This window comes from Nerophis lumbriciformis, linkage group LG26 (genome assembly GCF_033978685.3).
Source record: "Nerophis lumbriciformis linkage group LG26, RoL_Nlum_v2.1, whole genome shotgun sequence".
In the NCBI taxonomy this organism is placed as follows: domain Eukaryota; kingdom Metazoa; phylum Chordata; class Actinopteri; order Syngnathiformes; family Syngnathidae; genus Nerophis; species Nerophis lumbriciformis.
Genome location: NC_084573.2, coordinates 6,021,017 through 6,038,652, shown reverse-complemented (window position 1 = coordinate 6,038,652; position 17,636 = coordinate 6,021,017). Strand labels below are relative to the sequence as shown.

The following is a 17,636-nucleotide window of genomic DNA, read 5'->3' as shown; positions in this document are numbered from 1 at the left end:
TTTTGGTGTCTATATCACCCCCAGAAGCCGGACAAGATCAGGGTCGTCTTCGACTCCAGTGCTCAACATCATGGCATAACCTTGATCCTGACCTCATGGTAAACTACCGACCGGTGTCCCACCTTCCCTTTATTTCGAAAATCCTCGAAAAAATTGTCGCACAGCAGCTAAATGAACACTTAGTGTCTAACAATCTCTGTGAACCTTTTCAATCCGGTTTCAGGGCAAATCACTCTACGGAGACAGCCCTCACAAAAATGACTAATGATCTATTGCTAACGATGGATTCTGATGCGTCATCTATGTTGCTGCTTCTTGATCTTAGCGCTGCTTTCGATACCGTCGATCATAATATTTTATTAGAGCGTATCAAAACACGTATTGGTATGTCAGACTTAGCTTTGTCGTGGTTTAACTCTTATCTTACTGACAGGATGCAATGCGTCTCCCATAATAATGTGACCTCGGACTATGTTAAGGTAACGTGCGGAGTTCCTCAGGGTTCGGTTCTTCGCCCTGCACTCTTTATTATTTACATGCTGCCGCGAGGCGACATCATACGCAAATACGGTGTTAGCTTTCATTGTTATGCTGATGACACCCAACTCTACATGCCCCTAAAGCTGACCAACACGCCGGATTGTAGTCAGCTGGAGGCGTGTCTTAATGAAATTAAACAATGGATGTCCGCTAACTTCTTGCAACTCAACGCCAAGAAAACGGAAATGCTGATTATCGGTCCTGCTAAACACCGACATTTATTTAATAATACCACCTTAACATTTGACAACCAAACAATTACACAAGGCGAATCAGTAAAGAATCTGGGTATTATCTTCCACCCAACTCTCTCCTTTGAGTCACACATTAAGAGTGTTACTAAAACGGCCTTCTTTCATCTCCGTAATATCGCTAAAATTCGTTCTATTTTATCCACTAGCGACGCTGAGATCATTATTCATGTGTTCGTTACGTCTCGTCTCGACTACTGTAACGTATTATTTTCGGGTCTCCCTATGTCTAGCATTAAAAGACTACAATTGGTACAAAATGCGGCTGCTAGACTTTTGACAAGAACAAGAAAGGTTTATCATATTACGCCTATACTGGCTCACCTGCACTGGCTTCCTGTGCACTAAAGATGTGACTTTAAGGTTGTACTACTTACGTATAAAATACTACACGGTCTAGCTTCGTCCGATCTTGTCAATTGCATTGTACCATATGTCCCGGCAAGAAATCTGCGTTCAAAGAACTCTGGCTTATTAGTGATTCCCAGAGCCCAAAAAAAGTCTGCGGGCTATAGAGCGTTTTCTATTGGGGCTCCAGTACTATGGAATGCCCTCCTGGTAACAATTAGAGATGCTACCTCAGTAGAAGCATTTAAGTCCCATCTTAAAACTCATTTGTATACTCTAGCCTTTAAATAGACCCCCCTTTTAGACCAGTTGATCTGCCGTTTCTTTTCTTTTCTCCTCTGCTCCCCTTTTCCTTGTGGAGGGGGGGGGGGCACAGGTCCGGTGGCCATGGATGAAGTGCTGGCTGTCCAGAGTCGGGACCCGGGGTGGACCGCTCGCCTGTGCATCGGCTGGGAACATCTCTGCGCTGCTGACCAGTCTCCGCTCGGGATGGTGTCCTGCTGGCCCCACTATGGACTGGACTCTTACTATTATGTTGGATCCACTATGGACTGGACTCTCACAATATTATGTCAGACCCACTCGACATCCATTGCTTTCGGTCTCCCCTAGAGGGGGGGGTTACCCACATATGCGGTCCTCTCCAAGGTTTCTCATAGTCATTCACATCGACGTCCCACTGGGGTGAGTTTTTCCTTGCCCTTATGTGGGCTTTGTACCGAGGATGTCGTTGTGGCTTGTGCAGCCCTTTGAGACACTTGTGATTTAGGGCTATATAAATAAACATTGATTGATTGATTGATTGATATCCCTGAATGACGTACTACTTACTGGGCCGGATCTAAACAACAGTTTGCTCGGCGTGTTGCTGTAATAGCAGACATTGAACAAATGTTCCACAGCTTTGTCGTTCGCAAAGACAACAGAGACTTTTTGCGCTTCTTGTAGTTCAAAGAAAACGACCCCAGTAAGAGATTGTAGAGTACCGCATGAAAGTCCATAAATTCGGTAACTCACCCTCCCCAGCAGTAGCCATCTACGGGCTTCACCGTGCAGCAGAACATGGAATGGATGCCAAGCACTTTGTGGAACGCGACTTCTACGTCGATGAATGGCTCACGTCGTTACCCTCAGCCACGGAAGCCATCGACCTGCTGACAAGGACACGGGAGATGTTGGCTGCTTCAAACCTGAGACTCCACAAGATGGCATCCAATTGCTCTAATGTGCTAAAAGCCTTCTCTCAGGAAGATCGTCCAACGCAGTTTGGGACTCAGCTGGGAGCTAAAACATGACATCTTCACCTACGTTCAACCCTTTTTCGATTACGTATGCACCTCCTGGTACCCTAGCACCTCCAAAACCCTCAAATCTAAACTCCAAACATCCCAGAACAAGCTAGTCAGATTACTTCTAGACCTCTACCCCAGATCACACCTCACTCCTACCCACTTCTCCAAAGTGGGCTGGCTCAGGGTGGAGGACAGAGTAAAACAACTTGCACTGAGCCTAGTCTATAAAATCCGCTACACCTCCCTGATACCAAAGTACATGTCAAACTACTTCCTTAACGTAAATGACCGCCATAACCACAACACCAGGGGGAGCTCTGCAGGTGTACAAAGCACATTAGGACACAGCACCGCAGAACAAGAACGTGAACGTATGCAAAATGGACATAAAAAAGTAATAAAGTAATATACATATTGTTAAAATAATGAAAAACACATCATTAAATATATTTGTTTTATTTTATTGTTAGATTAATAGCTGTTGTATTATTATAGGATGGCTTGTTAAACATTTCATAGGAATTTCAGAGGGAGGAAAAACCAAGACATTTAATATAAAATGTAAAATGAATAAATACATAAGAAGAAAAAGAAAAATAATGGTTAAAAGATTTTAGATTTTAGAGCACTACATGCTTCCATCTGTTGAAAAGCTCTATGGAGATGATGATTTCATTTTCCAGCATGATCTGGCACCTGCCCACAGTGCCAAAACCACCAGTAACTGGTGTACTGACCATGGCATTACTGTCCTCCATTGGCCTGCCAACTCCCCTGACCTGAACCACATAGAGATTGTGTGGGGTATTGTGAAGAAGAAGCTGAAAGACACCAGACCCAATAATGCAAATGAGCTAAAGGCCGCTATTGAAGCATCCTGGGCATCCATAACACCTCAGCAATGCCACAGGCTGATTGCTTCCATGCCACGCCGCATTGATGCAGTAATCCGTGCAAAAGGATTCCCAACCAAGTACTGAGTGCATTCATTGACATTTTCAAATGTTTGATTTTGTTTTGCTCTTATAAATCTTTTTTTTTTACTTGGTCTGATGAAATATTCTAATTTTTTGAGATGGGATTTTTTAGTTTTCTTAAGCTGTTTGCCATAATCAGCAATAATAAAATAATAAAAGGCTTGCAATATTTCAGTTGATATGTAATGAATCCAGAATTTATGACTTTTTTTTTTTTTAATTGCATTACAGAAAATAAATAACTTTATCACAATATTCTAATTTTCCGAGACAGTCCTGTATATTATATCTATCTATATATATATATATATATATATGTATGATCGGTAGGTGGTGAGTTCAAACCCCGGCCGAGTCATACCAAAGACTATAATAATGGGACCCATTACCTCCCTGCTTGGCACTCAGCATCAAGGGTTGGAATTGGGGGTTAAATCCCCAAAATGATTCCCGGGCGCGGCCACCGCTGCTGCCCACTGCTCCCCTCACCTCCCAGGGGGTGATGGGTCTAATGCAGAGAATAATTTCGCCATACCTAATGTGTGTGTGACAATCTTTGGCACTTTAACTTTAACATATATATATATATATATATATATATATATATATATATATATATATATATATATATATATATATATATATATATATATATAAACCGTATTTGCCGCACTATTAGCCGCACCTAAAAACCACAAATTTACTCAAAAGCTGACAGTGCGGCTTTTAACCCGGTGCGCTTTATATATGGATTAATATTAAGATTCATTTTCATAAAGTTTCGGTCTCGCAACTTCGGTAAACAGCCGCCATCTTTTTTCCCGGTAGAACAGGAAGCGCTTCTTCTTCTACGCAAGCAACCGCCAAGGTAAGCACCCGCCCCCATAGAACAGGAAGCGCTTCTTCTTCTACTGTAAGCAACCACCCGCCCGCGTAGAAGAAGAAAAAGCGCGCGGATATACCGTACGTTTCATTTCCTTTGTGTGTTTACATCTGTAAAGACCACAAAATGGCTCCTACAAAGCGACAAGGATCCGGTTCATGAAAAGACGCAATCTCTCCATCCGCACACGGATTACTATTTCACAGCAACTGATATTCCTGTGAACCGCACTGTGGAACGGGAGCACGTACGGTGAATATTCGCACCACAGGGAATGAGAAGTCATCCTTCACTGTGGTTCTAGCTTGCCATGCTAACTTCCACCCATGGTGATATTCAAAAGGAAGACCTTGCCAAAAGAGACCTTTCCAGCCGGCGTCATCATAAAAGCTAACTCGAAGGGATGGATGAAGAAAAGATGAGCGAGTGGTTAAGGTAAGTTTAAGTTTACGCGAAGAGGCCGGGTGGCTTTTTTCACGCAGCTCTGTCCATGTTGATATACGTATGTTTGTGATTGCACATTTGCGTACATTTTGGGAGTGAACAGAGTTGTTAGAACGCTGGTTTTTAATATATTATTAAAGTTTGACTGACCTATCTGACTGTTTTTTTGACATTCCTTTAGCGCAGTTAGATGCGGCTTACAACATGGGGCGGCTTATTGGTGGACAAAGTTTTGAAATATGCCGTTCATTGAAGGCGCGGCTTATAACCCAGGGCGCCTTATGGTGCGGAATATATATGCAAATATATATATATATATATATATATATATATATATATATATATATATATATATAAGGACAGAATTTAACAAAAAAATATTTGGTTTACATTTTCCTAGTAGACATAACAGTTTGACAGCATTCTCCAATGGAACATTCTGGAGAAACATCCTGGATGAATTTGGATAGAAGTGAGTTACAAAGGTAAACTTTTTGAATGAGTTAACTTTATTTGTGATGATTTATCTCTTATGCTCAGTGCATTTTTTCCCAAATTAATTTGAGGGAAGTTGTCATCTTCTGCTGCCACCTTGTGGTTTGTGAGGCGGTATAGCTCGGTTGGTAGAGCGGCCGTGCCAGCAACTTCAGAGTTGCAGGGTCGATCCCCGGTTTCCGCCATCCTAGTCACTGCCGTTGTGTCCTTGGGCAAGACACTTTACCCACCTGCTCCCAGTGCCACCCACACTGGTTTAAATGTAACTTAGATATTGGGTTTCACTATGTAAAGTGCTTTGAGTCACTTGAGAAAAGCGCTATATATAAATATAATTCACTTCACTTTGTATTGTCAGTTTACCTCTTTTGGTGCAGTTGACCTTGTTCTTACATTTCTCCTTCCTCCTAGAGTTGCTGTGTTGCCCTTGTGGGCGGAGTTGTGGGACGTGCACAGCTGCTTCCAATTGACCCTGGTGCTACTTAAGCAGCACCTTGACAGCTGGATGGCACTCGGCGATTCCACTCCACGCCAGTTGATTCTATGCTTCCAGTATTTTGCTACCTTGGCCATTCCCAGTGCCATCCATCTTGGTGTTGTTTTGTAGTGTGCACGTCTTGTAGCTCCAAACCAAGTTGAGTTTATTTTTGTATATAAGTAACTTTTGTTCTTTTACCCACAATGCACATTTTGTCATCTCTTTTTCGTACCGTCGCTTTTTGTTACCTCCTGTTTGGATTGTTTTTGTGAGTAGATTTCCGCAGTAAAATAAGTGTTTTACTCAGCGTCCTGCGCATCCCTGGGTTCCTCTTTACTGTGTTGAACAGAACTCTGACAGAAGGAGTTTCTCCAAAACGCAACACCCTTTGGCGGACAAGTTTGTGATTAAAGGCTATACATATCAAATAAAAGGGACAAGTGGTAGAACAAATGGATGGATGTATAGTAAAGCTCTGTGGGATGATGTACATTATTGACTTTCCCCTAACATTCCAAACTTTCCCATGTTTTCTGAAATAGATCATGTTTGAGGGATTCTAAAAAAAAGGGGGGGGGGACAACTTTAAAAAACAATTTTCATGTGTAGTTTTTTAATAAGAAATGTAGATTACTAAAAACAAAACTATCCTTCATAACCTTCCACATAAGATGTTGCCATTTTCTCTAATCTACATATTACATAAAGGGACATACATATAAAACAATATTCATATTACAAAAGAGAGTAATAAAAATAATTAAAAAAACTGGATTATAGAGACCCAACAAATGATTCATAAAGTCACACATTTTAAAAGTAAATTATCTTGTATAAAACACAACTGCTCAAATGATGTATAAAGTAAATATGCTTCCAGAAGTGGTCCAGAAGATGTTTCAGATGTGAACCAGTAAATATGAACTAAGAGGGATTTATGTGTACTCAAAAGCAAAGGTATGAACACATGTAAAACAAATATGTACATCATATAAAGGAGTTCATCTATAACATCATTAAACATTAAAAATGATTTCTAAATATCTCTACACACATAAAATGTATTTGTAACACATTTTTTTATTCTCACCTTTACAGTCAAAGTGTTGTGTTCATTTTTAAATAAAAGTACACAATGTTGTATATTAAAACATGTACTTGACTGATAAAAGCAATAATCTAAAATATCTAATCTATAAATGTTAGAATCTATGTGCTGATTTTGTTAGAAGGTCAACGTTAAGTTTTGACAGTTTATTTCAAATCCTGCATCTTCATTTGCTGCTGCTGTTCTCACCAGCACACTTGTGTTTCTTACACTGGTACTTATAGGAGAATCTTTCACCACACACACTGCAACTCAACACTTTCTCTCCTGTGTGTGTTCTCATGTGTGCTGTAAGAGTGTCTAGGTGACGAAAGCTTTTGTAGCAGCTTGAACAGGAATATGGTTTTTTACCAGAGTGCGTTCTCATGTGATTTTTTAAACTTTGACTTATTATAAAACTTTTACCACATTCTGAGCAGGAAAAAGGTTTTTCTCCAGTGTGTGTTCTCATGTGTACTTTCATAAGGCTACTTCGTATAAAAGCTTTACCACATTCTAAGCAGGAAAAAGGTTTTTCTCCAGTGTGTGTTCTCATGTGTTCTTTTAAACACTGACTTCTTACAAAACCTTTCCCGCAGATTGAACAAGAATTTTTTTTTTCTCCAGTGTGTATTCTCATGTGTGCTTTCAAACTGCTTCTTCGTCCAAAAGCGTTACCACATTCTGAGCAGGTAAAAGGTTTTTCTCCAGTGTGTATTATCATGTGTTCTTTGAAATGTTCCCTTCGTGTAAAATCTGTACCGCAGATTGAACATGAAAAAGGTCTTTCCCCTGTGTGTCTTCTCATGTGTGCTTTGAAATGTTCCCTTTGAATAAAATCTTTACCACAGATTGAACATGAAAAAGGTTTTTCTCCAGTGTGTGTTTTTGTGTGTCGTATCAGATTTCCCTTCTGGGGGAAACCTTTACTACAAATTGAGCACATGAATGGTTTTTCTCCAGTGTGTATTCTCATGTGTTCTTTCAGCATTTGTTTTAGTCTAAAATCTCTACCGCATTCTGAGCAGGTAAAAGGTTTTTCTCCAGTGTGTATTCTCATATGTTCTATCAGCACTCGTTTTAGTCTAAAATCTCTACCGCATTCTGAGCAGGTAAAAGGTTTTTCTCCAGTGTGTATTCTCATATGTTCTATCAGCACTCGTTTTAGACTAAAATCTCTACCGCATTCTGAGCAGGTAAAAGGTTTTTCTCCAGTGTGTATTCCCATGTGTCTTTTCAAATCGTGCTTATGACTAAAATCTTTACCGCAGATTGAACATGAAAAAGGTTTTTCTCCAGTGTGTGTTCTCATGTGACTTTTCAATTTACTAGGAGTTTTAAAAGTTTTGTCACAGTGAGAACATGTGACGTGTGTGTTGTCAGTGTGACATGTCTTATCATCTTTAGAGTCTTCATCATCAGTGTCAGGAGAGTGTGACGTTGTGTCCTCACTATCTGATAGTGGAGCTAAGAGCTTGTCTGCTTGTGATCCTCCACAGTGGTCTCCATCAGCTTCTGTTGTCATGTGTTGAGTTGAGCTGCTGCTTGGAGGCTCCGCCTCTCTCTTCACCTCACTTTCACCAATGACCTCATCACCTTCACTCTTCACAGGGACACCAGTCACTGGCATCTTGGTGACATCAACCTCCTCCAGTCCTTCAAGATGCTCTCCCTGCTGACTGATGCTGTGTTCCTCCTCTTCCTCTTTAATGTGAGGGCTCAGTGGGTCCTCCTCTTCCTCCTTTATGTGAGGGTTCAGTGGATCCACTGTTTCCTCTTTAAAATGGGGTGTCGGTGGGTCCTCCTCTTCCTTTTTAAAATGATGGATCAGTGGGCATTCCTCTTCCTTCTTAATGTGGGAGGGCTGTGGCTCCTCCGTCCGCATCCTGAAGCTCCACTTCTGTTGCTCAGGGTGAAGATGTTCTTCACAGACGTCTGCAAGACAAACACACCATTTCTGCTCAGTCACACAATGCATTCAGTACTTTTACATGCACTTAGGAAAAACAAGTTATCGTATGAACTGTCTTGAAATCTCAGGAATTCACAGGAAAAGAAAAACAAACCAGGACGACAGGACTTTTACTATGCATGGACGATATGGTTTAAAATTGATTTTGTGATGTATTATTTCATATAGAATTACTAATAGAAGCATTATAAAACAGGCTACACAGGCTCCTAATTTAGTTGCTGAAAGATGCAGTAAAATATTACATAATTTCCAGTATTATTTTCTCAAATAAAGTAACCAGATATTAACAGTAAATAAACAAGTACAAACCCTGTTTCCATATGAGTTGGGAAATTGTGTTGGATGTAAATATAAACGGAATACAATGATTTGCAAATCATTTTCAACCCATATTCAGTTGAATATGCTACAAAGACAACATATTTGATGTTTAAACTGGTAAACTTTTTTTTTTTTTGTAAATAATCATTAACTTTAGAATTCGATTCCAGCAACACGTGACAAAAGAAGTTGGGAAAGGTGGCAATAAATACTGATAAAGTTGAGGAATGCTCATCAAACACTTATTTGGAACATCCCAAACGTGCACAGGCAAATTGGGAACAGGTGGGTGCCATGATTGGGTATAAAAGTAGATTCCATGAAATGCTCAGTCATTCACAAACAAGGATGGGGCGAGGGTCACCACTTTGTCAACAAATGCGTGAGCAAATTGTTGAACAGTTTAAGAAAAACCTTTCTCAACCAGCTATTGCAAGGAATTTAGGGATTTCACCATCTACGGTCCGTAATATCATCAAAGGGCTCAGAGAATCTGGAGAAATCACTGCACGTAAGCAGCTAAGCCCGTGACCTTCGATCCCTCAGGCTGTACTGCACCAACAAGCGACATCAGTGTGTAAAGGATATCACCACATGGGCTCAGGGACACTTCAGAACCCCACTGTCAGTAACTACAGTTGGTCGCTACATCTGTAAGTGCAAGTTAAAACTCTCCTATGCAAGGTGAAAACCGTTTATCAACAACACCCAGAAACGCTGTCAGCTTCGCTGGGCCTGAGCTCATCTAAGATGGACTGATACAAAGTGGAAAAGTGTTCTGTGGTCTGACGAGTCCACATTTCAAATTTTTTTTGGAAACTGTGGACGTCGTGTCCTCCGGACTAAAGAGGAAAAGAACCATCCGGATTGTTATAGGTGCAAAGTGTAAAAGCCAGCATGTGTGATGGTATGGGGGTGTATTAGTGCCCAAGACATGGGTAACTTACACATCTGTGAAGGCACCATTAATGCTGAAAGGTACATACAGGTTTTGGAGCAACATATGTTGCCATCCAAGCAACGTTACCATGGACGCCCCTGCTTATTTCAGCAAGACAATGCCAAGCCACGTGTTACATCAACGTGGTTTCATAGTAAAAGAGTGCGGGTACTAGAGTGGCCTGCCTGTAGTCCAGACCTGTCTCCCATTGAAAATGTGTGGCGCATTATGATGCCTAAAATAGCACAACGGAGACCCCCGGACTGTTGAACAACTTAAGCTGTACATCAAGCAAGAATGGGAAAGAATTCCACCTGAGAAGCTTCAAAAATGTGTCTCCTCAGTTCCCAAATGTTTACTGAGTGTTGTTAAAAGGAAAGGCCATGTAGCACAGTGGTGAACATGCCCTTTCCCAACTACTTTGGCACGTGTTGCAGCCATGAAATACTAAGTTAATTATTATTTGCAAAAAAAAAATTAAGTTTATGAGTTTGAACATCAAATATGTTGTCTTTGTAGTGCATTCAATTGAATATGGGTTGAAAGTGATTTGCAAATCATTGTATTCCGTTTATATTTACATCTAACACAATTTCCCAACTCATGTGGAAACGGGGTTTGTACATTAATAATAATAGTTTCGACAAAATAATACAATTAGAAATGACACAATATGTTACTGCATATGTCAGCTGCCAAATTAGGAGCTTTTGTGACCCGCTTTGAAATTCTTCTATTATCAATCATATACCAAATGTTATATAGTGACATATATTGTTATTAGGATATAGATTTGAGGTCATATCGCCCATACCAAACATTGGTTCGCCGAGTCATTTTGTTTGGCCCACCAAATATATTTATTTTTTATATTCTTCAGATGTGTGTGTATGTTTAAAATGTTGTACTACTGTTCTACATCACGTGGAAGTGTCATGTCATGGGGTTGGTGTGCTTTCAACTAAGGGTGTGACGATACGGTCAGCTCACCAAAGGATACTCGATATTGGCTTTAGGAGAACGAGACAATATTTTGGTGGTTAACATGATTCTTACACATATGTGTACTTCATGTGTATATGAATGTACTTTCCCTTGTGTGCTTAGTTTTACTGTAACTTCATTGTGGATAATATCTATAAACAACCTCAATTGTTTTTCATCTTTCATTTGAAGGACTCTTTACTTATCTGACAAATTCAAAGGAAACTGCACTTTTTTCAAATGTCGCCTGTCATTCACAATCCTTATGTAAGACATAAGTTTAAAATTTTCATGAATTCTAATTAGTAAATAAACGTGAGCAACAATCAGCTAACATTGGAGTCAATGGGAGCTCCTCTATTAGACCCACAAAGTCCTCCAAATAACCATCCAAAAACTGCCAACAATACTCCATTTACATTTTGTGACCTGAATATTAACCAAGTATTAGCGATATTATTATAAGCGCTAACGTTAAGGACCTACTTTTAGCGGCGCATTGATCACAGAAGTAACTAGCTTATGCTGCTATATTGACATACTGAGCTGCTTTCTCACCTCTAAGATGGTGAAAGCTAATTCTAGATTATAAATCATGCTTCTCACTTATATGGTGAAGGTTGTGGACATAAACCGAGAACTTGGTCAACTTTGACATCCAACTTAGACCTGGAGATGGCAAAAAAGACACGAAAATACGCTCCTTTGCACCCACTCTTTTTGAACCCTTTGTGAGGATTAATTCTTCATCTAAACGGGAAGATATGAACATCCCATCAGTCGGCATCCCAGTGAGAGCAGACATTGTATGCTTAAAATGAGCAAGATATGTAAATATGACATGTTATTAAGAATGATTACATATATACTTACAGTGTGTTTTTAAAATGTTGAAGAAGGTTTTAGGATGTTATTTAGAGCACTTTATAGGCAGAATAGAGCGGCTACCAATGACTCAATTGTTAGCTAACGTTTGCTAAGGTTTATTTTCTATTGAGGATGCATTAACCATCGACCTACTCAGTGGCCTTGTGGTTAGAGTGTCTGCCCTGAGACTGGAAAGTCGTGAGTTCAAACCCCGGCCGAGTCATACCAAAGACTATAAACATGGGACCCATTGCCTCCTTGCTTGGCACTCAGCATCAAGGGTTGGGGGTTAAATCACCAAATGATTCCCGAGCGCGGCCACCGAGGAGCTTTTTAACTACCTCGGCAACCTCAGTCCCAGAAATAGGAGAGCCCACCACAGATTCCCCAGGCACTGCTTCCTCATAGGAAGATGTGTTGGTGGGATTGAGGAGGTCTTCTAAGTATTCCCTCCACCGATCCACAACAGCCGCAGTAGAGGTCAGCAGCACACCATCCTCACCATACACGGTGTGGACAGTGCACTGCATCCCCCCCTGAGGCGGCGGATAGTGGACCAGAATTTTTTCTAAACCGTCTGGAAGTCGTTTTAAAAAAGTTAAAGTTAAAGTACCAATGATTGTCACACACACACTCTAGGTGTGGCGAGATTATTCTCTGCATTTGACCCATCACCCTTGATCACCCCCTGGGAGGTGAGGGGAGCAGTGGGCAGCAGCGGTTGCCGCGCCCGGGAATCATTTTTGGTGATTTAACCCCCAATTCCAACCCTTGATGCTGAGTGCCAAGCAGGGAGGTAATGGGTACCATTTTTATAGTCTTTGGTATGACTCGGCCGGGATTTGAACTCACAACCTACCGATCTCAGGGCGGACACTCTAACCACTAGGCCACTGAGTAGGTGGCTTCCCCAAACTCCTCCCATATCCGAGTTTTTGCCTCTGCGACCGCTGAAGCCGCACTTCGCTTGGCCTGTCGGTACCTGTCCGCTGCCTCTGGAGTCCTATGAGCCAAAAGGACCCGATAGGACTCTTTATTCAGCTTGACGGCATCCCTCACTGCTGGTGTACACCAGCGGGTTCTAGGATTACCGCCACGACAGGCACCAACCACCTTGCGGCCACAGCTCCACTCAGCCGCCTCGACAATAGAGGCACGGAACATGGTCCACTCGGACTCAATATCCAGTGATTCCCTCGTGACATGTTCAAAGTTCTTCCGGAGGTGGGAATTGAAACTCTCTCTGACAGGAGACTCTGCTAGGCGTTCCCAGCAGACCCTCACAATGCGTTTGGGCCTGCCAGGTCTGTCCGGCATCCTCCCCCACCATCGGAGCCAGCTAACCACCATCAATCAATCAATCAATCAATCTTTATTTATATAGCCCTAAATCACAAGTGTCTCAAAGGGCTGCACAAGCCACAACGACATCCTCGGTACAAAGCCCACATACGGGCAAGGAAAAACTCACCCCAGTGGGACGTCGATGTGAATGACTATGAGAATGACTATGAGAAACCTTGGAGAGGACCGCATATGTGGGTAACCCCCCCCTCTAGGGGAGACCGAAAGCAATGGATGTCGAGTGGGTCTGACATAATATTGTGAGAGTCCAGTCCATAGTGGATCCAACATAATAGTAAGAGTCCAGTCCATAGTGGGGCCAGCAGGACACCATCCCGAGCGGAAACGGGTCAGCAGCGCAGAGATGTTCCCAGCCGATGCACAGGCGAGCGGTCCACCCCGGGTCCCGACTCTGGACAGCCAGCACTTCATCCATGGCCACCGGACCTGTGCCCCCCCCCCCCTCAAGGAAAAGGGGAGCAGAGGAGAAAAGAAAAGAAACGGCAGATCAACTGGTCTAACAGGGGGGCTATTTAAAGGCTAGAGTATACAAATGAGTTTTAAGATGGGACTTAAATGCTTCTACTGAGGTAGCATCTCTAATTGTTACCGGGAGGGCATTCCATAGTACTGGAGCCCGAATAGAAAACGCTCTATAGCCCGCAGACCAGGTGGTGATCGGTAGAAAGCTCTGCCCCTCTCTTCACCCGAGTGTCCAAAACATGAGGCCGCAAATCCGATGACACAACTACAAAGTAAATCATGGAACTGCGGCCGAGGGTGTCCTGGTGCCAAGTGCACATATGGACACCCTTATGTTTGAACATGGTGTTTGTTATGGACAATCCGTGACGAGCACAAAAGTCCAATAACAAAGCACCACTTGGGTTCAGATCCTCATCAAACACTTATTTGGAACATCCCGCAGGTGAACAGGCAAATTGGGAACAGGTGGGTGCCATGATTGGGTATAAAAGTAGATTCCATGAAATGCTCAGTCATTCACAAACAAGGATGGGGCGAGGGTCACCACTTTGTCAACAAATGCGTGAGCAAATTGTTGAACAGTTTGAGAAAAATCTTTCCCAACCAGCTATTGCAAGGAATTTAGGGATTTCACCATCTGCGGTCCGTAATAGCATCAAAGTGTTCAGAGAATCTGGAGAAATCACTGCACGTAAGCAGCTAAGCCCGTGACCTTCGATCACTCGGGCTGTACTGCATCAACAAGCAACATCAGTGTGTAAAGGATATCACAACATGGGCTCAGGAACACTTCAGAAACCCACTGTCAGTAACTACAGTTGGTCGCTACATCTGTAAGTGCAAGTTAAAACTCTCCTATGCAAGGCGAAAACCGTTTATCAACAACACCCAGAAACGCTGTCGGCTTCGCTGGTCCTGAGCTCATCTAAGATGGACTGATACAAAGTGGAAAAGTGTTCTGTGGTCTGACGAGTCCACATATCAAATTGTTTTTGGAAACTGTGGACGTCGTGTCCTCCGGACCAAAGAGGAAAAGAACCATCCGGATTGTTATAGGCGCAAAGTTAAAAAGCCAGCATCTGTGATGGTATGGGGGTGTATTAGTGCCCAAGACATGGGAAACTTACACATCTGTGAAGGCACCATTAATGCTGAAAGGTACATACAGGTTTTGGAGCAACATATGTTGCCATCCAAGCAACGTTACCATGGACGCCCCTGCTTATTTCAGCAAGACAATGCCAAGCCACGTGTTACATCAACGTGGAGTGCCAAGCAGGGAAGTAATGGGTCCCATTTTTATAGTCTTTGGTATGACTTGGGCGGGGTTTGAACTCACAACCTACCGATCTCAGGGCGGACACTCTAACCACTAGGCCACTGAGTAGGTGGATGTAGTAGGTGTTGTAGTAGGTTAATGGCTGCACCAACATGAAGGAAATAACAGGTCAGTATAGCTTTTACACACATAAATAACTTGTCAAACCTGCCAGCTAGCAGGCTAGGTTTACAGCGTCAGTTACCATGGTAACTGACTCCTTGTCTTACCTCTCTATTTTTGGAGGTACAACTCTCAGGCTTTACATACTCAGGAGTTTGCACTTAACCTGCTCTCTGGAATATTCCCCCGGTGACTGTGTGAGTTTTGTGTAAACATGTTGATACACATTGTTACACACTGAGAGGAACATCAACCTCTCATAAATATTGTCTCGTTTTTATGAACAACATAAAACAATCAGTGCATCATCCTCACATGACAATTCATCTTCCTATAGACAATCTATTCAAGAATAGTGTTAATAATAAATATAAAGTTAGAACAGATGCGAGAGTAAGAAGTAAACAAACCTGTTCTGTGTAACACAACTTGATGTTTTTGTTGTTGTCGCTCCTTCTCCTCTTTTGTTGGACAAAGTTCCTCCTCGTACTCTGCTATCGTTCTTTCGCACATTTTCACACAATCACAACACTTTACACTCACACTTGATCTCTGCTTAGCGATGTGTTTTCATCACTTCCGCCTCTCTTTGTTAGCAGCTAACAAGCTAAGCTAACTAGCACGCTAAGCTAGCTCGAGAAGCATCAAAGTGCGCTCAGACTAATATAACCGGATGCAAACAGTTATTAACGATGATTACTCTATTTACTAGAGTGTAATAAAGGACATATATGTGCACATGGACGCACAGATTAAGAACACTGAACTGTGACGACTGCAATAACGTCTTCACCGTCAGACGCCATCTTGCTTTGTCCTCGCCGTGTTTGGTTCGCGCGCAGTGTTGTCAGATCTCGCGAGACAAACAAAGTAAGCAGCCCTCTCTTCCAGATCTCGCGAGAGAAACAAGTACACGTACCACCCCCGGTACAACTATTTCAACATTCTGAAAATAAAAGTAAACTTGTCCATTTTACATTTTCAAAACAAAGACATACAACTTATTTTCGTAAAAATATTCAAATATTTAACAATGTATTGAAACAACAGTAGCATAAATAGAGAATAGAATAGAATAGAATGGACTTCATTGGCGTTGTTAGGCCTATTTTAGGGGGGCTCAAGCCCCCCTAAAATATTCTTAAGCCCCCCTAAATAATTTGGTGTTATATATATATATACATATATATATATATATATATATATATATATATATATATATATATATATATATATATATATATATATATATATATATATATATATATATATATTTTTTTTTTTTTAACAAATACATGCCGACATATTCATTATAAAGTGGCCCGAATATGAGTTTAAATAAATAATCATATAAACTGTCATTATTCACTCAGTTTCCCCTCACTTCATAGCGTAAATCACCAAAAATGATTCCCGGGCGCGGCACCGCTGCTGCCCACTGCTCCCCTCACCTCCCAGGGGGTGAACAAGGGGATGGGTCAAATGCATAGGACACATTTCACCACACCTAGTGTGTGTGTGTGACAATCATTGGTACTTTAAGGTAGAGAGCCCCTTTAGTGTGTCGGTATCCAATCCATTCCACTTGTTCATATAGAAAATGCCCACATCACTCAAAATCCAGTCTGCATTTTCTTTGCGACCTTGCCTGCGGTCCTTGGACTTGTTCATGTAGAAAATGCCCACATCACTCTTGTAGAATCTATATAAAGTAATATACATTAGCCTAATGTTAAAATAATGAAAAAAACATCATTAAATATATGTTTTTTATTGTATTGTTACATTAATAGCTGTTGTATTATTATAGGATGGCTTGTTAAACATTTCATAGGATTTTCAGAGGGAGGAAAAACCAAGACATTTAATATAACATGTTAAATGAATAAACGGGAGCATTTCATTTCGTCCCGTGCATTTTTTAAACAATAATAACAATGAATAATTTCTAAGTATTTGTTAGTATTTTGTGTAGTTTTGTGCTTGTGCGCTACGTTCGCTCTCCTGGGGGCTAAGCCCCCCCTGTCCTTAAAAGCTAGTGACGCCCCTGATGGACTGTTTTGTCATTATATTTGCATATAACGAGATTAAGGACTCCAATTTAAGGTGCAGTAGTGGAAACATATATGGATTAAAAATGAATCACATAAGAAGTAATAAAGATAAAATATAAGAATTGAAATAAACAGACTACTATCCAATAAATACAATAAGCAATCCTGTACAATATACAAAACAATATACAAAATACTGTACAATATACAGAGCAAAACAAGAGTACCGGAGTAATAAAGTAATGACAATCAGTGTCGGACGTATTGCACTCGAAGGGTAATATTGCACAGTAGGGTATTAGGGTAGGATATTATATAGGGGTGAATAATTTATTATAAGTTTGAGTTCAAGATGGTGACAGCTCTGGGAAAGAAGCTGTCTCTGAGCCTGTTTGTTCTGGCTCTGATGCACTTGTAGCGCCTGCCCGG

General features: G+C 41.3%; 2 protein-coding genes across 3 annotated transcripts in view; one reads left to right on the top strand and one right to left on the bottom strand.

Moving 5' to 3' along the window:
- LOC133624001 (uncharacterized) overlaps positions 1-17,636 on the top strand; it is a 270,822-nt gene that overhangs the window by 10,453 nt on the left and 242,733 nt on the right. The window lies entirely within an intron of this gene.
- LOC133623978 (uncharacterized) lies at positions 6,410-15,839 on the bottom strand. Its single transcript, XM_072916170.1, has 2 exons — positions 15,564-15,839; positions 6,410-8,730 (listed from the first exon to the last, which is right to left on the bottom strand). The coding sequence occupies exons 1-2, from the start codon at positions 15,664-15,666 to the stop codon at positions 6,983-6,985; spliced, it is 1,851 nt and encodes a 616-aa protein (XP_072772271.1). The 5' UTR covers positions 15,667-15,839; the 3' UTR covers positions 6,410-6,982.

What these genes read in the sequence shown, in the direction of transcription:
- LOC133623978 (XM_072916170.1), bottom strand. Translation starts at nt 15,666, where the DNA reads ATGTGCGAAAGAACGATAGCAGAGTACGAGGAGGAACTTTGTCCAACA. An exon ending in AGTTGTGTTACACAGAACAG is followed by an intron (nt 8,731 to 15,563) that starts GTTTGTTTACTT and finishes TTTGTCTTGCAG; the next exon opens with ACGTCTGTGAAGAACATCTT.